The sequence below is a fragment of the Rosa rugosa genome, chromosome 1, assembly GCF_958449725.1.
Source record: "Rosa rugosa chromosome 1, drRosRugo1.1, whole genome shotgun sequence".
NCBI classification, from domain to species: domain Eukaryota; kingdom Viridiplantae; phylum Streptophyta; class Magnoliopsida; order Rosales; family Rosaceae; genus Rosa; species Rosa rugosa.
In genome coordinates this window covers 36,502,379-36,525,138 of record NC_084820.1, presented here as the reverse complement: position 1 = coordinate 36,525,138, position 22,760 = coordinate 36,502,379, and the positions used below count along the sequence as shown (strand labels likewise).

Sequence of the window (22,760 nt, the reverse complement as noted above, 5' to 3'; positions counted from 1 at the left end):
CTTGAACTAATCCTGATGGCCTAGCCATCGTAGTCACAGAGGAATATGCTAAGAATTAAAATGAAGTCATATGAAAAGAACTCAAAATTTTATTTATAAGCCAACGGAATACATCATTATTTTTTAACTATTAAGAGAATCTAATCCAAATACTAGCTAATGCAAAACAATGGCAGTTGTTTGACTTCTTTTGATAACTCCAAAATAAATATAACCAGGTGAGTAGAAAGATGTCGGTGGAGCAAGGCTCGCTTAAGTACCACTTATCTCAAAAACTTCCTAGACATCATACTCATTTTGGATGAGCCTACTTGAAGAGAAACTAAACCAATGACATTTACTATGAAATATATGGCAATTGCCTATTACAGATTTACATCTCTTGGAAAAATAAAGACTTAAACATAATTGGTGATCTATTGATCTCTGCCAGATTTGAAGTCTTCAACCCTTCACTCTAGATCACCTTCTTGATCTTCTTGTTCCACATAGTGAGCTTCTCTTGCTTCACAATATGCTTTGTAGGCGGTGACAATATCTCCACAAGCTCTACAAAAGTGTGCCCAATGACCGGATACTCCACATCGGGAACATACATCTCTGTGCTCAGACTCTATTGATTGAGGAGCTTTGAAACCGTCATTTGGATGACACTTAGTGTTGGTGGCACCACCAACATGGCCAGAGGCGTTGCCTCCCTCTCTCTTTCCACGTTGACCTCTTCGGTTCCGTGTTTGCCTATTTTGGCAGTTACCTTCCTCATTAGAGCAAGAATATGGACCAGAACGTCTAGAATTGTTCTTAGATTTAGGGTTTAGCTCTTGGCGCCGTCCCTTAGGGGTGCAACTATAATTGGACTCTGAAATATATTCTGTTCCCACGAGTCTCTAATTATAGTTATTCACAAGGATGTTGTCATGCTTTTCAGCGACATTCATGGCTCCAATGAGCTCATGAAACCTTATGATCCGTCCTGCGGTAACATCGATTCGATAGTTCTTAGCAACCATCAAAGCAGAGATGGGGAAGGTAGAGAGAGTCTTCTCAATCAACATCGCATCTATGATATCTTTTTCACAGAATTTCATCAAGGATTTAGTGCGAAGTACTTCCGAGTTGTAATCAAGAACTATCTTGAAATCACAAAAGTGGAGATTATGCCATCTCACTTCTAGGTCAGGAAGTAGGGAGTCACGGACGTTGCCAAAGCATTCTTCGAGTGAGACCCACAGCCTTCTAGGGTCTTCTTCATTCATATACTCGTATTGGAGCGAAATCATTCATATGATGAGTCATTAGAATGATGGTTTTCGCCTTATTTGCCTCTAATGCTGCTCTATTTGCTTCCAAAGCTTGAGCTTGCTCAACAGTTAGCACGTCCAGACATCACGAACCCACTTGTGATATCCAGAGCCAGTTGTTCCCAAAGGAGCAAAGTCCAATTTGTTCAGGTTACTCATCCTGAAAGAGAACAAGAAAAAGGATTAGTTTTGGAGCAGAAAAAGCTACCACAAAAACAATAGAAATTTTTTAGCGTAATCGCTCCCAAGAAATTTGATTCCAAGAGGTATTGGATTAGATCGAAAGTGGTCGATCATAAATTCTCTACAAACTCTAAGTCTGGAGATAGCACGAAACCCCACAGTTCGGCTTAGGTCTCCCCATGAAAGAAGAAAGGGGGGGTAGAAGAAGGGAGGTTGCTAGTCCTCGAGAAAAAGAAGAGAAATTGAAAAAACTCAAAAACGGGAACTTTTAGTAAAAAATACCTTGAAATATTGGTCGGAAAGTCACCTGAAAAAGTCGTTGGAACTTCACCGGAAAAGTCGCCGGAAACAGGTGGCGGCCGGCGATGGCAGGAACTTAGCTGGGGGTGGGTATAAGCGAGGCTAACCTTCTGGGCGCTGGCAGGTGCATGCGTGGACTCTAGGCAGCAAGCATGTGCTGACAAGGCTAATCTGCTCGGCAGATTGCGCTGGGGCTTCACGAGGCTGCGTTGGGCTAGCGTGTGAGGCTGCGTGCTGGAGCTGTTTGCAGGTTGCGCGAAGGGGCTGCAAGGATGTCGGAAGGAGGCGTGCGAGGCTTGCGTGAAGCTTGTTGCAAGGGTTGTCGGCAGCTGTCGGCAGGATGCGCGGGGTAGAGGCACGCAGGGGTGCAGGCGAGGCTAGCGTTGGAGGGGCTAACCGAAGCGGTTCAAGTTTTCCGGTGGCCGGTTCGAGGCTTTTCCGGCTGGTTTGGGCTAGACACACAATTCAGATATACTTGAACAGTTTTAAAGTTTATTAATATTTCAGGGTTACAATCGTTAAAAAAAAAAATTCAGTTATAGAGAGCAAGCTCTCTTATTAATAATAGTATAAATTAAGCCAGACGAAGCGAAAGGGCTCTATTTTTTTTTCTTTTATGATTAAAATAAAATTATGAAGGGAATTTTATACAACAAAGTGTCGGATAAAAAAAAACACAAAGTGGAAATAACATAACTTAAAAATTTTATAAGGAAAGCTGCAAAAAAAAAAATTACAAGGAAAGTTTTGCATCCAAAATTCCAAATACTATTTTTGAGAAGTCCTCGTCCATAACTAATCATCGAACAATCAAAATTAAGTTTATACATTAGTAGAACAACCTATTAACATATTACATTTCTTTTGAAATTTATTCAAAATATCTTTTTGAGCATCTCAAAATTGATGCTCAAACTTCTAACTCTCAAATATCATCCATGATTCTTTCAAAAGAATAAATTATCATCCATGATTTTAGGACATTTCTCTTGGAAAATAATTTTGTTATTTTGATCCCAGATAACTGATAAAACATCAAAACTTAGCTAAAAGGGAAAATGGTCCATACAGTACCCCATCTTTTCACCATTCTAAACTTTCGTACCTTAAGTTTTAAAAATATCAGAAAAGTACCTGAGATTCTAACCCTGACCGAATAATCGAACCTGGAGCCATTAGCTACATTACGGAGACTGCCAACTGGCATATTTTGAAGGGTATTTTTGTCTCTTCATGTTTTAATCCATTATTTTTTTCTAAGCATCTTTTTCTATTATTTTTTTATTAAATTCAGTTTACTCCCTCAAACGTTGGGTCTAAATAAATCAGTTTGGTCCATTTTTTTTTTATAATCACGTTGGTCCATGCTTTCAAATCGCATCAGCTGAGTCCATTTTTAAAATTTATCTCCGAATGTAATGTCATGTGCTGAGGTGGAGCCGACATGGGGCCCCACTTTTCAGCTTTTAAACTCCCAAGAAGGGCAAAATGGTCAATACCCTTTCCTGATGAACATCTCCTTCAACCTCTCCTTCTCCAATCTTGTCAAAAAAAAAATCTCCTTTTCTAATTCCTCGAGCTGCTCCACCCGACCACCTCACTTTTCAAAACCCTAAATTCAGCCCCAATTCAAAACCCAACATCAAATCCAATTCAACCAAAATTTCCAAAACCAATAAACTAAAAACACAATCAATCAAAAATTCAATACCTCAGTTTCTCTAAATCACTCTGAGATTTGAGTTTCAACGTTAGCCCCAGATCTTGTAACATGTGTTGTGACCCCCCGCTGGGCACACCTCTTCCCCTTCTTCACAGATCACCACCGAGCATCATCGCTCTCTCCTTTCATCCCCTTTTCACAATTCAGAACCTAAAACCTTCATACAAAACACCCAAATTCTCATGTTTAAAATCTCAGACTTGAAATTGAAGTTCCACCATCATCATCATCTGAACCCCTCGATAAGAACCTCTTCTCCGACCTCACAGTCCAATTCCAAACCCCACCACCACTAGACCAAGAACAAGAAGATCCGATCAAAATCACATCCAGACAGAATTCGAGTTCCCGAAAAAAAAAAATTTACGTCCCATATCTCAATTTACCCGGTTACTAGTCATTTAGACGGTAAACGACAACTACTTTCACTTTTTACTTTGTTTCGATACTTTTAGTGGCCCTAAAAGTTGACTTTTTGTTCGGATCAGTTTTTGAGAAAATTTTCTTCATGAAAGTCGTAAAGGACGTTAAAATGAGTTCTTGCATATGTGATACGGAAAAATCGAAGTTCGTATGCGAAAGTTATGATCGAAATACTAAAGTTACTGTTCATGATAAGTTTCTATATAAATGGAAAGTTACTGTGGTAGGTTTCCATTTTCGGAAACCACCGCAGTAACTCTCTCTCTCTCTCTCCTCCCCCGAGCTCTCTCTCTCTCCTTCTCATTGTTCACCGTCGCAACTCCTTCGTCCGACCACGTGGGAGCGTGTGATCGGCAGTTCGGTACCATTCGACTCTTCTCCTCCCCCTCGACACATCTGTGGTGGTGGATCATCGCATCGTGGTCGGAAAAGAGAGATACAAGCCATAGAAATTCACTGTAGCAGTTAGAGGTCAACGCCATTTTCTCCCAACTCCGGCCACCTCCGGCAACGAAACTTGGACTGGTAGAAGCGCCTTGGCAAGCATTTGAAGCCCTCCAAGCCTTTTGTAGCAAATCGAAGCGTGGAGGGAGAAATCACGACAAGAATTTTTCTGCACTATTCATGTCAAATTTTTGGGTTTGCTTGATTTTCCGGCAGTTCAAGGTAGTTTTGGTTTTTGTCTTAGTTGAGAGAAGTGTTAGGGAGGTTGAGGCGAGGCTGCTACCACTATTTGGTGGCCTGAGGAGGTGGTGGTCAGCGGCTTGTGAACCCCACGCGCCGCCACTGTGGGTAGCACGTGGAGGAGCTTAGGGCAGGATTTTGGCTTCTGTTTTTAGCTAGATAAATTATTTATGAGTTGTAGATTTTGCAGATATGATTTTGGTGGAAATTGAAGAGGTTTGTTATTGATTAGGAATTTCCGAAGTTTGGAGTTCCAGATGTCGATTCATAGGAATTCGACCTTCGGATTTCTTTTCTTTCCACTATGGAATACTTAATCGACCGATTAATGTTAGTGGTGAAGTTTGGGTTGAATCTAAGAAGTAATGGAGATATTAGTTTACGAGGGGTTTTTGGGTTTCATGTTAGATTCGTATTTAATTGTCGAATTGTCGTTTACGGAATATAATTTTGTACAGGACGAGGTACCGACCCATCGCTCGACGATGATCTTCATGCTTGGGTGCCACATTAGCTGTATACTGTGAGTGGACCTTTGATTTAAATGATGCATGCAAATATGTTCTGAATTATTGATTTATTCATTTATCGTTTCAATTATCGAGCATATCTTTTGATCTCAGATTATAAATTGATTTCGGAAAGAATTGGTTTCGGATTTTATTTTGGTTTGTTGACTAGTTTTCCATCATGATTATGAGCCCCCGAAAATTTTGTTTAATTTTTGAAGGTAATTTTTCGCCAATAAGATTTTTCCGCAAGGTAATTTAAGTGAAGGAATTTATTTTGGAAATTATTTTGGTATCGAGACCACCTATTGGGCTGACAATTTAAGTTTGGGCTGAGATTCTTCCATTTGGGCCTAGAAGGTTATCGAAGTTTAGTGAGGCGACCGTTTGTTAAAGTTTCGAAGACGATAAATTGAGTTGTAACAAAGTTTTGGATTTTGGGTTTTTACGAGATCAAGTTTTAGGCCTATGACGAAGTTGAGAAACAGCTTAGAAAGTTTCCGACGAAAGACAAATAAAAGAAACGTCATGAGCCCAAAACCGAAAGCAATCAGCTAGGAGAATTGTGTAATTCGTCGAAGGGGCAAATTTGACATTTCTCGTACGTGAGTATAAATAAGATACTTGGAAACCCTAACACCCCAAAAACCATTTCTCCCTCACTCTCGGCCGCACACACTCTCTCTCCCCGACCTCACTCTCTCGTCCTCTCCCTCTGCCATCGCCGGAACCACATTGTCTGGCCACCGCCTTACATCACCGCTACCACCAATCGAAGCACCACCTCAATCCGACTTAAACCCATGAGAGATCGACTCCATGCATCGACCCCGACCTCTCTCTTCCACTCTCCTTCTCTCTGCCATCGCCGGGAAACCCAACTTCCGGTCACCACCTTGCAACACCGCCTCCACCCTTCGAACCAGCACCCAAGTCCGACCAAAACATGAGCTTCACCATCCACATGCATCGCCGGTAGTCTCCACAGACGATCACCACAGTCCCGCCAGGTTGGCCGGCCAGAGCTTCCATCTCCGACCATCATTTCAACACACCGCTGACACCAACGTGCCCAGACCAAACTGAGCATTGAAACCCCAAAGTTTTGCTGACGATCGACGCCGGAAGACTACCGCACGCACCGTCATCGGAGTATTGCCTCTGCATGTCTTCGTTTTCCGGTCTCCAGTCCAAACCGAGCGAAGCCACCATCAAGAATCGAATCAGCGCCTTGTCAAACACCAAAACCCTAGGGCCCCAACCAGAGCCACCTCGTGCGCCGCACACGCCACCGCAGGCGTGTGAGAAATTTCTAGCTCCGCCGCTCACGGCTGTTGGAGCTTAAGACCGCCTCTATTAGGTAATCTTCACGTTTCCCCTTTGATTGGAGCTTCTGCTTTGACGTGAAACAAAATCCCTAACTCTGTCATTTAATTGGGATTGTGTGAGGTGTTGTGGGATCTGCGTTTTTGAAGCTTTGGAGAAGAAATGAGCTACTGGGTCAGTTTCGATTATAATCGATTAAGGTAAGGACCGCAAACTCTATTATGGATGCGAAATTGGTTGAGTGTTGAGTATTGATTGTATTGTTTTCTGCTAGAGGTCTGAATGGATTGATGGTGGTGGAAAAAGTAGCTGGCTTGAATCGAATCCATGTTTGGAAAAGAAGAGTGGTAAGGGCCTGTTACTCTGAATTGTGAAATTGATGGTGTTCGATTTCTGATTGTTGTAAATGGGTTTGTTGGAGTTATTTTACGAAGTGAAGTTGTTAAAAATTGTAGAAAATTGTTGTTGCCTCATGAAGGGAAAAGAGTAAAAAATGGTGATATGGTGGTTTAAACCTTTGGTATGGCATCTGTGGTAACTTTGTGATTACTGAAGATGCTTGTGATATGTTTGTGTTTAATCAAGGAGATGACATTGATGTAATTTTGGTTTTGTCATAAATTCAAGGATTAAATACTGGTTACTCCCTATACTTATAGGGTTTCATCGTTTCAGTCCCTGACCTTCGAATTTCACCTAAAAAGTCCCTGAACTCCCAATTTCCTCCCAATTGATCCCTGTCGTCAAGCATCCGTCAAAGACTCCGTTATCTTGCTGACGTGGCGGTCGTTTCCCCCCTAAAAAGTCTATTATACCCTCACTTTTTTTTTTAATTAATTTTATTCTTTCTTCTTTTTTTTTTCTGTTTTTTCTTTTTGCCTTTTCTTCTTTCCAGGCTCTCTCTCCTCTGTTTATCTCCATCATCTTCTTCCAAAACAAACCCAGCTCTCTCTCCATCTTCTTCTCCCCGGCAGTCAACCCTAAAACCTTCATTTGTCTTTTGATCAGGTAGTCCAACTGAAGACCCTAATGGCTGTGAAGAGTATTTATTATTAACATTATATGGTACCTGGGAAACGTATGAATAACAATCCGAGCCCATCTTTATTAAAAACCAAAACTGGAAATACAACATATTAATTATATGGCCACAAGCGGCTCAGCCAAACCAAAACCAACATGAACCGATCTAGGGAGACATTCCTAGTCAACAAACAATGAATTAGCTAAATACATTGTAGAAGAAACAAGAAGAACGAAAGCACAAGAGAAGGGGCCACACAACAAGGATCAACAGGAGCAAATAACTCGCCAAACCAGTTTCTCTCAAAAAGAATATTTACCAAAAACGAAGAGATGGAGTTCTGCCTTTGCGCTTCTTGGCCGTGAGATTCTCAAACTGTTTCTTGAGGTCACGATTCAGTTGGGGGAGTTTGTCACCTGAGACAGATGGGTATTGAGAATTATCTTCTCTGGAGAAGTCTTCACAATGCTTTATCAAAGACCGGTATCATGCTTGTCGAAAACCGGGCCGGAATCGGCGAACTTGGAGGCGGAATCAGTGGGCCCACCACCGCCGTACATGGAATCCAAGTTGAAAGCTTTGAAATTGGTGGAGAACCTGGCCGAGCCTCCTTAGATGTTCTCAAAGTCTTGGACTTTCGGGGCTTCGAAGATCGGGTCGCGATCGTCGGAGAATGACTCGTTGAAGGAATTGGAGGTGCGAATTGATCTGGAGGAGGGTCTAGTCGAGCAGGAAGACGACAAAGACCGAGTCGCCGGCGAGTTGGAGGAGAGGGACGGTTGGGTAAGTGGGGTGGTGGGAGCGGAGGGGCTTCCACTCGGCGTCGAGGGCAATGATGGCGGAGCGAGTTAGGGAGGTGGTTAGGTGAGTGAACTCAGGAGAATCGATGGAGGAGACGAAGGGGGTTATCAGGGGCATTGGGTTTTGGGGATCCATGGAAGAAGAAGAGGTCAAAAGGGCAAAAAAAAAAAACAGAGAAAGATTAAAAAAAAAAAAATTAAAAAAAAGCAATTGAGGGTAAAATAGACATTTCGGCGTAAAATGGATGCCACGTCAGCAATTTAACAGACAATTTAGACGGAAAGGACCAATTGGGAGGAAATTGGGAGTTCAGGGACTTTTTAAGTGAAATTCGAAGGTCAGGGACTGAAACGATGAAACCCTATAAGTATAGGGAGTAAACAGTAATTAACTCTAAATTCAAGGTAGGCAAAGAATGGTTAATTTGGTGAGCTCTATGCAGTTAAATGAAATTAGGACATTCGATCTCGATAAATGAAGTAAATTACAAGTGAAGTACTTTAAAGCTACCATATCCCAAAATTGTAATCCATCGGGAATGGTAATCGTGATTTGTTTTCTTAAAGTAAAAATGCTAAACAAATGAAGGTGAAAGTGCCGAGTATAATCACCATATTCTGAATGATTCAAATGCAACAATGATCATTTGGATTATTTGGGAATGGTAAGTATATTTGTTGCTTAAGAAAGGGAATGTTGGACAGTGGAATTAAATATTTAATCCGAATTATATTATCGAAAGAAGTATGATCACCATATCCCGAATGAGCTTACTTTTTTAAGTGAATTGTTCGGGAATGGTTTTTAATAATTATCGATCATGGGTTATTTGGTGAATTTTAAAGTGAGTTATGAAATCAATTACTTATCGGTATGATTTTTGTTAAAGGACTCGAGCGTGTGCACATGGATTTAGACAAATGATCGAAAGTCGGGAACGAACCCGAATGTGGACGAGCACTCCATATCCAGGTAGGGTGAGCTGTCCCTTCCTTGTTAGATACTTTTCAGTATATGTGGAATGCTATACTAAGATAGTATGTTGCCTGTAAGAACGTTTTTGGTTGTTCATTAGTCGATGCCTCGTGATATATGTGTTTTCAGAACTGATAATTGCTAATTGCGAAAACCGAGGCTAGACTTGCATGTTGAGATACTGTACCCTTGTATGTTTGTACTTGTGACCTAAAAGTGAATGGGACCTAGACGCGTAGATTCCTAGGGATCCCACGGTGTCGATAACCGTGAACCTCCGGAGGGGGCCGTGCTCCTATGTTTGTCGAGAAAGAGTGAGTATAGACAGTGAACCAGTCATAGGAGACTCAGGGCCAGGAAATGGACACTTTCACTACTTGTAGTCGGAAGTACTACAGAGTAGTTGACTGGTTCTCGAATTCAGGACGAACCAGGTCGGTCATCGATTTGTTTTATTTTAGCCGGCAGGTAAGTATCTCGGAGCTCCAAGTGTGTGAAGCATACTGCATATGTTTTATGAAAGAAAACAAATGTTTGTGGTTGCCACTTTTCTTAAAGCATTTTTTGATAAACGTGCACAATATTATGTAGTAAATATTTTCAAGTATATTATTTTTCAAACCTAGCATGGTTGGGTCGGCCCCTATTGGGCATGCGAGGCCGAAAGCTCACTGATACGCTCAAAGCAAGCGCATAATTTAACCCTGAAAACATCGTTAGTAGTATAAGCAAATAGGGATCGTTCTATTCCGGGGATTGAGGGTACACCTGTCATTGTCAAACAATTAAACAATTAAAATTAAAACAAAGTATAATATTCACACATATACATCACTATTTACGAATTCAAAGGGGAGTTTTTTTGGTTTTGGTTCTCGAAAAATAAACTAAGTTAAGAAAACAAATAAAACATAAGTAAACGAATGGAATGAGAAAACAAAGATCAAAACCGAAAATCATGATTAAAATCGATTCAAACTCTAACATTGTTCATCAAAGTCATGCAAGAGGAGTTGATCATGTGAAACGTTAAAAGCAAACAATTTCCCATATTTTACTTTTCAATGCTAATTAATCTAAGTGAAAGCACAAAGACTAATCCTATCAAACATGCATTCAAGCCCTAGAAAGCTAGTCAATCATAACATGTTCAACGCAATAAGCATCTAGAAAGGCTATCAACTCAAGTGTGCAACTTAGTATGAAAAAGTCCACCTAATTGCAATTCTCTTTGATTAAATCCGATTTTTGCACAAAACCTTTACTACTTTTCGATTTAAGAACACAAAACCAAAAAGTTGATTCATGTTCTTAAATTTGTAGCACCAATCATATAAAAACCCTAAAAGTTTCGAACCATTTAAGATTAAAATACAAAAGATATCTATCATGCAAATTTAATCAAACACTCACACAAAAGCAACAATGAATCGCAATATATGAATCTGAAAATTCTCAATTAATCATAAAAATTCCAGAAATAATACTTTGTTCAAACATATATGTCAACTAGTTCATAACCAACGAAATTCAAAGCAAAGGTTACAAAGGAGAATTGGATTACACCGTGGATGAAGATGAGATGGATGATTCACGTTGTGGATTCTTGAAACTCGAAAGCAAGCTTCAAGGATGGCTATGGATGGAAGTGCTCACGGCTTCTCTTCTTCTTCTTTGGCCTTGCTTGAACTCATGGAGATGACTAAACTTGAAACTAGAGGATGGAAAGGAAAATGGAAAGGAAATGGAGAGACAAAGAAGATGGATTAATGGATGAAGGAATGTGTTTAGAGTGAGAGGAGAAGGTGTTTATATAGGGAAGAAAAAGAAGAGTGAAATGATAAATGGAAGAAAAATAATGAAAGTGGTTTGTAAAATATGGAAAAGATGGAGTAATGATGAAATGAAAGCAAGGCATGAATGTGCAGAAGTATGGAAGTGATGATGATCTTTTGGAGCAGAAAAATATATCCAAGGAAAAAGAGAAAAGCATCTAGCTTTCTTCATGTGGGTAGGAAACATGAACATGTGAATATTGAGCTGTTTTTAGGTCAATTTCTGCCCCTTTATTCCTTCAATTATTTCTCCAACAGGAATTCAGTTTTGGCTCTTGACTTCTTCATATGAAATGATCTACCATGAGTGTAGATCATTTTGTTAGAATTTCAGAATTTATTTTCATGTCTTTGGGCCAGAATCTCTGCTGGACTCCTTACGGGTCCAGTTTTCCAGTTTTGCTTCTGCAGGAAATTGGGCTGACTGTTTGAAGGCCTTCCACTCAATTCTAGCTCTGGCACTCTTCATAAGAAATGATCCTTAGGATGTCTAGAATGGATCTGGAAATTTTCAGCTCATTTGGAGTTCATTTGGTCAGGCGCCCGCTCCTTCTTCCTTGCTTGGCTTGGTTTCTCCTAGCCGGAGTAGGAAAATGTGTAAAATTGACCTTTTAGTACATTTCCATTTTTCTCCATCATTTATAGGTAATTATGGACCTAATTCTCATTTCATCATCATCTACTCCAATGTACCTAAGAAAATAGAAATTGAGTTAAAAATCGATTCGTTAAGGAATTAACTAAGCAAAATGTGAGGAATTAACTATTAAAATACCACTTTAAAATGCTCCTATCAAATTCCCCCACACTTAGCTTTTGCTAGTCCCTTAGCAAAATCAAAAACTAACAAACCAAAAAGACTATGACACAAAACAAAGAAACCAACGAAAAAAATGACTAAGTATGGAAACAAAAACACAAAGACTCAAAGAAACCAAAAACGTAAAACACAAAGCAAAACACAAAGAAAAAAAATGTCACACATAAAAGAGTAAATTCAAAGACAAAGACCAAGATGTTGACATCACAAAGACCTCTATTGCCCTTTAACATATTGTCTCAGAAATCTCTTACTTTCACAACACCAAGATTAGCACTCAACCAAGAATCAATGTTAAGCATTCGAGAGTTAATTAAAACATATGATCCACACATACACAAGTAGGACTTGGTTGTAACAATGGTGATGGGGTTTAGCTTAGCATGCTTCAGACAAGTATGATTCATATCCTCACAAGGTATATCCACTCTTTCTTCTCTCAGATCAAGGCAATGCTTAAAAGCTTATAATCACTCATTTATATGTGAGAGAACATATTTTAAGGCAGTCAAATAGCTCACATATATAAGAAACGAAAAGCACTTTTTGAATATAATTTTTTTTTTTTCAAAAGATCTCATGAAGGATATCAACTACTTGCACGAATGGACCCAAGCCATAGGTTCAACTCTTGTAACTTATCTCCACATCAAAGGCTGTCCCATCTTAAGGATCAAGAAGGTCTTCTCAAAGGGTTGTAATGGGGCTAAGGCTCAAAGTTTTCAGGAATGAAAGGTATGGAATGTCAAAGTATCCTAAAAACCTAGCAGAGCTCATGCAGATGTAGAGAGACTTCTAGAAATCCACCAACTCAAAACGCCACACCCATAGAGGTAAAATAAAAGGGCTAATGTCTTCATGTTGGGCCCAACCTTCCTTCTAAACTTCCTTTGAACTCTAGTGAAATGGACAAAGGTCAAATTTTTCTGTAGTGGGCCTTCAATTCAAAGCAAACTCCAAAATCACTAAGTATGGGGGATGAAAGTCCATAAACATATATATTTTTTTTTTCTTTCTTTTTCTTTTTAGCCGTACACAATTTTTCTCTTTTCTTTTCATTTTTTCACGGCTTCAACATATCTTTTTCTTTATGGACAAGTCTATCCCCACACTTGAACTTTCACCTCTTCTCAATCTTCATCCTTAGCACCAAACCCATGTAGTATGTCTCAAAAGATAGCTCCACTAAGTTTTTAGAACAAAGGGTAGGATTATCACTATACTAAGGTTCAGGGGTTAAGGATTTTTAGGGTGATGAAAGAAAAGGCTTAATGTAGGCTCAAAGGGGCTTAACTAGGGGGGTCCCACGACGGGCACAATTGGGGACACAAGTTTATTTGGCAATGGTGGTAATTCCTAGAAAACCTCTATCCCTTCCAGAATCAGGGCCATGTATTGATATCACGTCTCAACAAGCACAAGAGCGAATTCTAGCATTCTCTAGTCCATTAAACTTAATCTATGGCAAGCAGTCAATCAAGATGAAAGAATAATGAGATCATCAAAACATCGCCAAGAAATTAAGAATATATTTTTCATTTCACTCCAAGAAAAAGGGACATGGTTCAATTATCTCACATGGCTTTATGAATCACAACTCATCTTAACATGCTCATATTCTGTACCAAGGTCATGCAATCCATATCCACTACAAGGCACACATTTTTCATATATCTCAATTAACCAAAGAATACCATGTTTAAAATCATCTCAATGTTGTGATCCTCTTTTAATCATGATTTCAGAGATATAGAATCATCCCAGACAGTTGAAAGGCATCCTAAGACTCAAAACAAAAACAAAAACAACGAAATTTTTTTTTTTTTCTGACATTTTTCGATTTTTTTTTTTTGTATTTTTCCATATATATGACTCAAATATAAATCCCTTCCCCCACACTTAAATATTGCATTGTCCTCAATGTAATCAAGAATAAGCATGCAATGAAACACTTAAGCATACAGGGATGAAATTTACGAAAATAACTACTAAAACAAAAAGAAAATGGAGGAGTAAAGGGGGAAGAGAAAGCAAATCTGCGTTGATGACTCCTCCACAGCTACTTCTGAATTGGGTTGCCTCCCAAGCAGCGCTTAATGTTTATAGTCTTTCAGCCTAGACTTGTACCTCCTCCATTTAATCCTCAGAGTGTGGAACGTTTTGGAGGGGTACATCCTCCACTTCATGCTCCACAAATGCCTCAAAGTAAGGCTTTAGGCGATGGCCATTGACTTTGAACTCGTGACCTGTTTGTTCACTCTTTATCTGCACAGCTCCATGAGGAAACACATTAGTAATAGTGAAAGGTCCAATCCAACGAGAACGAAGCTTACCTGGGAAGAGTTTAAGACGAGAATGGAAAAGAAGAACTTTCTGGCCCACAACAAAAGTCTTTCCACGAATCATCTTATCATGGAAGGCTTTTGTTTTCTCCTTGTAGATCCTTGCACTTTCGAATGCATCATTCCTTATCTCCTCTAACTCTTGCAATTGCAATTTCCTATGAAGCCCAGCTTCATCAAGGTCCATGTTAAACTGCTTCACAGCCCACCAGGCTTTGTGCTCTAACTCCACAGGTAAATGGCAAGGTTTGCCATACACAATTCGATATGGGGACATACCTATGGGAGTTTTATATGCAGTTCTGTAGGCCCACAAAGCATCCTCCAAACGCAAGGACCAATCCTTCCTGTTAGGGTTCACAGTCTTCTCCAATATTCCCTTGATCTCACGATTTGAGACTTCAGCTTGCCCACTTGTTTGGGGATGATAAGGTGTAGAAACCTTATGTGTCACATCATACTTCTTCAAGAGAGCTTCAATCGTCCGATTGCAAAAGTGGGAGCCACCATCACTAATAAGAACTCTAGGCATTCCAAACCTGCTAAAGATGTTAGACTTGATAAAATCTGCAACAACCTTAGAGTCATTAGTCCGAGTGGCCTTGGCTTCCACCCATTTCGAAACATAATCCACAGCAAGCAATATATAGAGACATCCAAAAGATGAAGGAAAAGGGCCCATGAAATCTATACCCCAGACATCAAATATTTCAACAGTTATGATATTAGATAATGGCATTTGATCTCTAGAACTTAGATTTCCGGTTCTTTGGCATCTATCACATGTTAAACAATAGGCATATGCATCCTTAAATAACGTTGGCCAAAAGAACCCAGACTCTAACACCTTAAATGCAGTCTTCTTAGACCCAAAGTGACCCCCACATGCTTTAGAATGGCAAAAAGAAAGTATGGCATTATGTTCATGTTCAGGCACACATCTCCTAATCAGTTGATCAGAGCAATATTTCCATAGATAAGGTTCATCCCAAACATATTGCTTAACAATTTTCTTAAGCCTATCTCTATGAGCACGTGACATGGTATCAGGAATTTGTTTAGAAACAATGTAATTCACAATATCTGCATACCATGGTTCACTTACCTGAAGTCCAAAGAGCTGCTCATCTGGAAACGTCTCCACCAGAGGGAGAGGGTCTTCTGCATGCACCAAACGACTCAAGTGGTCAGCTACCACGTTTTCACTACCCTTCTTGTCCTTGATTTCCACGTCAAATTCTTGCAAGAGTAGTATCCATCTAATGAGCCTTGGTTTCGCCTCCTTCTTGGTCATCAAATATTTCAAAGCTGCATGGTCAGTATAGATAATAACTTTGGTACCAAGTAAGTAAGAACGAAACTTCTCAAGGGCAAAGACAACTGCAAGGAGCTCTTTCTCTGTGGTTGAATAGTTCATCTGTGCATCATTTAGAGTCCTTGAGGCGTAGTAGATGGCATATGGTCGTTTGTCCTTCCTTTGCCCCAAAACAGCTCCAACTGCATAGTCAGAGGCATCACACATCAACTCAAAGGGCAAGGACCAATCTGGGGGTAACATGATGGGGGCAGACGTCAACAATTCCTTAAGCTTGTCAAAAGCTTCTTGACACTCCTTGTCAAATGTAAACGTCACATCTTTTTGGAGTAGTTGGCATAGAGGTCTCGAAATCTTGGAGAAGTCCTTGATAAACCTCCTGTAAAACCCTGCATGGCCAAGAAAAGAGCGAATCTCTCTCACAGAAGTGGGAGAGGGTAAGTAACGCATAAGGTCTACTTTAGCTTTGTCCACCTCTATACCCCTAGCAGAGATGATATGCCCTAGAACTATACCTTGTCTAACCATAAAATGGCATTTTTCCCAGTTTAACACAAGGTTAGTTTCCACACAACGTTGCAAAATAATTTCAAGATTATTAAGACAATCATCATAACTTTTTCCAAAAACAGAAAAATCATCCATGAATACCTCTATGATTTTCTCAATATAATCTGAAAATATACTTACCATACACCTCTGAAAGGTACCTGGTGCGTTGCAAAGTCCAAAAGGCATGCGACGATAGGCAAATGTCCCAAAAGGGCAGGTGAACGTTGTCTTCTCTTGGTCCTCATTGGCTATGGCAATCTGATTGTATCCTGAGTAGCCATCCAAGAAGCAGTAGTACTCATGTCCAGCTAGGCGCTCAAGCATTTGATCAATGAATGGAAGAGGAAAGTGATCTTTCCTTGTTGTTGCGTTGAGCTTCCTGTAGTCAATACAGACTCTGTGGCCTGTGACTGTCCTTTGGGGCACCAGTTCGTTCTCAGCATTCTTTACCACAGTTACCCCAGACTTCTTGGGCACAACCTGAACTGGGGACACCCATTTGGAGTCCGAAATGGGGTAGATGACCCCACAATCTAGGAGTTTGATAACCTCCTTCTTCACAACTTCCATCATTGGAGGGTTGAGACGACGTTGAGCCTCTCTAGTAGGTTTTGTCCCCTCCTCAAGAAGTATCCTATGGACGCAAGTTGTAGGGCTTATTCCCTTGATATCCGCCAATGTCCATCCTATGGCGGTCTTGTGTTGCTTTAACATCACCACCAATCTCTCCTCTTGTGAAGATGTAAGTGAGGAAGATACAATCACTGGTAAAGTCTCCTTGTCCCCTAAGTAGACATACTTCAAGTGTTCTGGTAGAAGTTTAAGTTCAAGTTCTGGTGCCTGAACCACTGAAGGTAGAGTCTTGTTAGTGGATAACTGAATGGACAAGGGTGAAGTTGACTTACCTATGAAGGGTGATGCCTCAAGGAAGGACACATTGGCAATGATGTTGTCCTCACAAGTTTCCTTGAGCACATCCCCTGGGATGTTGACGCCATCTTTGGTGTATCCCACTCCTTGCTCAAGTGTAGTGACCAAAGCATCCTCATTCATGATATCAAACATTTTCTGCGCAAGATTGTCTAGAATATCAATAGAAAAACAATCATGAACATCAAGAGGGTACCTCATGGCTTCAAATATGTTGAAGCCAATAACATCACCATCAAATTCCATGGTGAGAAAGCCAGCATACACATCTATTTTCGTCCTAGCTGTCCTTAAGAAAGGACGCCCCAAAAGCAATGGAGTGGAACTCACAGGCGAGTCCTCCATTTCCAACACGTAGAAGTCAGCTGGAAAAATAAGATGGTTAACCTGCACAAGCACATCTTCCAACAAACCTCTAGGGTATGCATTGGACCTGTCAGCTAACTGAATGATAACATTATCAGATTTAAGTGCCCCTAAACCTAAGGTTTCATAAACAGAGTAGGGCATAACATTAACAGATGCTCCTAGGTCTAGCATGGCATTCTTAAATCTGGAATTACCAATAGTACATGGAATAGTGAAACTTCCAGGGTCCTTACACTTGGGAGGAATTTTCCTCTGAATCAGGGCAGAGACGTTCTTACTTAGCTTTACCACCTCCTTTTCTCTGTTTGTCCTCCTTGTGGTGCAAAGTTCTTTGAGGAACTTAGCATACTTGGGGACTTGCTTGATGGCCTCTAGGAGGGGTAGGTTTACTTGTACCTTCTTGAAAGTTTCCAAGATTGCTTGGTCACTTTCGTCCTTCTTTGATTTGGCAAACCTGCGTGGGAAGGGCATACAAGGAGAAGAAGGGTTAGCAATAACCGAATTGGATAAATTAGAATTATTACCTTTGATTTCCGGTTTTGCCTTTAATGGTGAGGACGCCTTAGTCTCTTCCTTGGACGTTGCAGGGTCCTTCTCAAGTTCCAACTTGGTGGGCTCTTGTTCTTTCTCATTGCTTGCTTGGGCCACCTTGGTCCGTTGAGGTTGATCCACAAATGGTCTTCCACTCCTTGAAGTCACAACTGATGCATTCTCCACATTACCCTTTGGGTTAGGTATGGTGACACTAGGGAGCTTCCCAGTCTCATGGATCTTGCTCATGAAGTCCACAACTTGGCCCATCTGCTTCTTGAGTTCTGCAATGTCCTTAGTATGGGTCTGTTGTCCTTGAATCAAAGCCTGAGTGGAGTTTGTCAAGGCTTGTGTAGAGCTAGTCAAGGCTTCCAACGCCTTATCATAATGAGAGTTGGAATTCCCAGAGTTCTGTGTAGGAGGGGGCATGTAAGGCCTTTGAAAAGATGATCCTTGAAATGAAGGCCCTTGAGGACGTTGGAAGTTCCCACCAAGAGGATTCTGAACGTTGTCATTGTTGGTCCACTTGAAGTTTGGATGGTCCCTCCATCCTGGGTTGTAAGTGTTGGAATAGGGGTCATGCCTAGGACGTTGAGGTCCTCCCTGGTATCCTCCTTGATATCCTCCTTGATATCCTCCAATAGCATTTGCAGATTCCCATCCTCCATTTTCATTGAGTTGAGGGCATTGATCTGTAACATGCCCTTGCATAGAGCATACCCCACAAGCTATTGGTGCACCAATTCCCTTAGAAGTGACGACTTGGTTCATTAGGAGAGTGAGCTTGTTCAATTTATCCTCAATGGCAGTATTCCTGCCCACTTCATGCACCTTTCGAATGGAGTGCCCTATACCCTCATATTGTTGATTGTTGAGGGCACGATTCTCAATAAGTTCCTTTCCAGCTACAGGTGACTTGTCCACAAAAGCTCCTCCAGCTGCAGCATCAAGCATTTGCCTCTCTAAAGGTAAGAGTCCCTCATAAAAGCATGTAAGTAGGGTCTCATCCTTCATCTGATGTTGAGGACATTGGGCAAGTAAGGAGTTGAACCTCTCATAATAGGCAGAATAGGACTCATCTGGGGCTTGTTCAATTCCACTGAGCTTCTTCCTGAGTGTGATGACCTTTGAAGCTGGGAAGTATTTTTCCAAGAAGGCCTTCCACATTGTGTCCCAAGAGGTGATACGTCCAGCAGGAATCTCATATAGCCAATCTTTGGCTCTATCAGCTAAGGAGAATGGAAATGCCTTCATCTTCAAAATGTTCTCATCTGCTCCTTGTGGTTGCATGTTAGAACACACAACCTGAAATGCTCTAAGATGTTTGTTGGCGTCCTCCATAGGAAGCCCATGGAACATAGGGAGTTGGTGCAATAGTCCACTCTTCAGTTCAAACTCTGCTTGTCTTCCTGCTGCAGGGGCAGGGTACACAATGCCTGTAGGGGGTCCTCCCTCGACTGTTGCTGTGGATAGTTCCCTAATGGATGCCATTCTCTCTTCTTGAACTTCTTCAGGTGTTGGTGTAGGTGGTGGTGTAGAGTTGGACGAAACAACAGGTGAAGGTGAACGTGAAGGAGGAGATGGAGTAGGTGTAGGTGATGTGGATTCCTCTGAAGGATCTAAGATTCTCTTCCCTTGCTCGTTGAATGTGTACGGTTTTAATTGCAAGAAAGAAGGTCTTCTGTATTCAAGTTGTGGAGGATTCTTCAAACGAGCAAGTCTTTCTTCAATCTCTCGTGCACTAGGGATTTTAGAAGGCTCGGTCATTCATGGAATTCCTGAACAACATTGAGAATTACATAAGTTAGTAAATTACAAATACAAGAAATACAAGTTAATGTTTTATACAAGGAAACGTCACTATTCATGATGTACAACAAAAGGGGTAAAAGTAAAAGGTTTGTACAAGTAAAAAGTGTAAAAACAAAACAAACTACAAGTGTAAGTTATGTACAAGTATTTTTCTTTTTTTTTTTTTTTTAGAACTTATAAACATAGTTAATAACTCAATTGAGTCCAAGTTGTAAGTCGAGCCCAATAGAAACCACTACTATTGGTGAGCTACGATATAGGGATAGTCGCCTAGACATAAGTCTCTTTCCGTGGTTTCAGAAGACCAGATAGCCAGATTAAGAGGTAAGTGAGAGGGAGGACTCATTTTGGTGATACTACGGAGGCTACTCCCTCATTGAGGTTTACGCCCCTATTGGCTACTTCCACATTGTGGTTTACGCACAGTCTATAGTATCTCTGAGATCCAATTTGAACCCATCACCCAGGGTCTCAACCTAAGACACCATCTGTAATGCCCCTTACTCAGTTTGGAAAGTACTCATGTGTTAGACTGTTCTCCAAATGCTAATAAAGGCCGCCCTCAACCTCATAAGACCTTAGAAAGGTACAAATGAAGGGTTAAGGCCAATATTAACAAAAGGGCCCTTGTCTACTCATACGATTTTACACACTCATAACAATTAAATAATTAACAATATTCATAATTCAATTTTCATTGTTTTACTCTTCTTTTTCTTTACAAGTAAAATTAGACAAAACTTTCACTCCAAACAAGTACGAAACGTCACTATTCACAATTATATATATACATATATATATATATATATATATATATATATATATATATATATATATATATATATTAATATCACAATATAAACAAAACATATTATTCACAAAGTGACAAATGATTTTTCAATCCCCGGCAACGGCGCCAAAAATTGATACGCTAAGTATTCCCGCCTGTCACGCGGGTGACCCGGGTTCGATCCCCGGCAACGGCGCCAAAAATTGATACGCTCAAAGCAAGCGCATAATTTAACCCTGAAAACATCGTTAGTAGTATAAGCAAATAGGGATCGTTCTATTCCGGGGATTGAGGGTACACCTGTCATTGTCAAACAATTAAACAATTAAAATTAAAACAAAGTATAATATTCACACATATACATCACTATTTACGAATTCAAAGGGGAGTTTTTTTGGTTTTGGTTCTCGAAAAATAAACTAAGTTAAGAAAACAAATAAAACATAAGTAAACGAATGGAATGAGAAAACAAAGATCAAAACCGAAAATCATGATTAAAATCGATTCAAACTCTAACATTGTTCATCAAAGTCATGCAAGAGGAGTTGATCATGTGAAACGTTAAAAGCAAACAATTTCCCATATTTTACTTTTCAATGCTAATTAATCTAAGTGAAAGCACAAAGACTAATCCTATCAAACATGCATTCAAGCCCTAGAAAGCTAGTCAATCATAACATGTTCAACGCAATAAGCATCTAGAAAGGCTATCAACTCAAGTGTGCAACTTAGTATGAAAAAGTCCACCTAATTGCAATTCTCTTTGATTAAATCCGATTTTTGCACAAAACCTTTACTACTTTTCGATTTAAGAACACAAAACCAAAAAGTTGATTCATGTTCTTAAATTTGTAGCACCAATCATATAAAAACCCTAAAAGTTTCGAACCATTTAAGATTAAAATACAAAAGATATCTATCATGCAAATTTAATCAAACACTCACACAAAAGCAACAATGAATCGCAATATATGAATCTGAAAATTCTCAATTAATCATAAAAATTCCAGAAATAATACTTTGTTCAAACATATATGTCAACTAGTTCATAACCAACGAAATTCAAAGCAAAGGTTACAAAGGAGAATTGGATTACACCGTGGATGAAGATGAGATGGATGATTCACGTTGTGGATTCTTGAAACTCGAAAGCAAGCTTCAAGGATGGCTATGGATGGAAGTGCTCACGGCTTCTCTTCTTCTTCTTTGGCCTTGCTTGAACTCATGGAGATGACTAAACTTGAAACTAGAGGATGGAAAGGAAAATGGAAAGGAAATGGAGAGACAAAGAAGATGGATTAATGGATGAAGGAATGTGTTTAGAGTGAGAGGAGAAGGTGTTTATATAGGGAAGAAAAAGAAGAGTGAAATGATAAATGGAAGAAAAATAATGAAAGTGGTTTGTAAAATATGGAAAAGATGGAGTAATGATGAAATGAAAGCAAGGCATGAATGTGCAGAAGTATGGAAGTGATGATGATCTTTTGGAGCAGAAAAATATATCCAAGGAAAAAGAGAAAAGCATCTAGCTTTCTTCATGTGGGTAGGAAACATGAACATGTGAATATTGAGCTGTTTTTAGGTCAATTTCTGCCCCTTTATTCCTTCAATTATTTCTCCAACAGGAATTCAGTTTTGGCTCTTGACTTCTTCATATGAAATGATCTACCATGAGTGTAGATCATTTTGTTAGAATTTCAGAATTTATTTTCATGTCTTTGGGCCAGAATAAAAAATTGATACGCTCAAAGCAAGCGCATAATTTAACCCTGAAAACATCGTTAGTAGTATAAGCAAATAGGGATCGTTCTATTCCGGGGATTGAGGGTACACCTGTCATTGTCAAACAATTAAACAATTAAAATTAAAACAAAGTATAATATTCACACATATACATCACTATTTACGAATTCAAAGGGGAGTTTTTTTGGTTTTGGTTCTCGAAAAATAAACTAAGTTAAGAAAACAAATAAAACATAAGTAAACGAATGGAATGAGAAAACAAAGATCAAAACCGAAAATCATGATTAAAATCGATTCAAACTCTAACATTGTTCATCAAAGTCATGCAAGAGGAGTTGATCATGTGAAACGTTAAAAGCAAACAATTTCCCATATTTTACTTTTCAATGCTAATTAATCTAAGTGAAAGCACAAAGACTAATCCTATCAAACATGCATTCAAGCCCTAGAAAGCTAGTCAATCATAACATGT

General features: G+C 39.8%; 1 protein-coding gene across 2 annotated transcripts; it reads right to left on the bottom strand.

Moving 5' to 3' along the window:
• Nucleotides 1-10,689: 10,689 nt before the first annotated feature.
• Nucleotides 10,690-22,228, bottom strand: LOC133724784 (uncharacterized). Of its 2 annotated transcripts, none has more exons than XM_062151632.1 (2): nt 21,642-22,228; nt 10,690-19,721 (listed from the first exon to the last, which is right to left on the bottom strand). In XM_062151632.1, the coding sequence occupies exon 2, from the start codon at nt 19,708-19,710 to the stop codon at nt 14,041-14,043; it is 5,670 nt and encodes a 1,889-aa protein (XP_062007616.1). In that variant the 5' UTR covers nt 19,711-19,721; nt 21,642-22,228; the 3' UTR covers nt 10,690-14,040. The 2 variants fall into 2 exon arrangements, 1 of the variants encoding a protein (XP_062007616.1); XR_009853995.1 differs by lacking the exon at nt 10,690-19,721 and adding an exon at nt 20,694-20,845.
• Between the last annotated feature and the right edge of the window lie 532 nt (nt 22,229-22,760).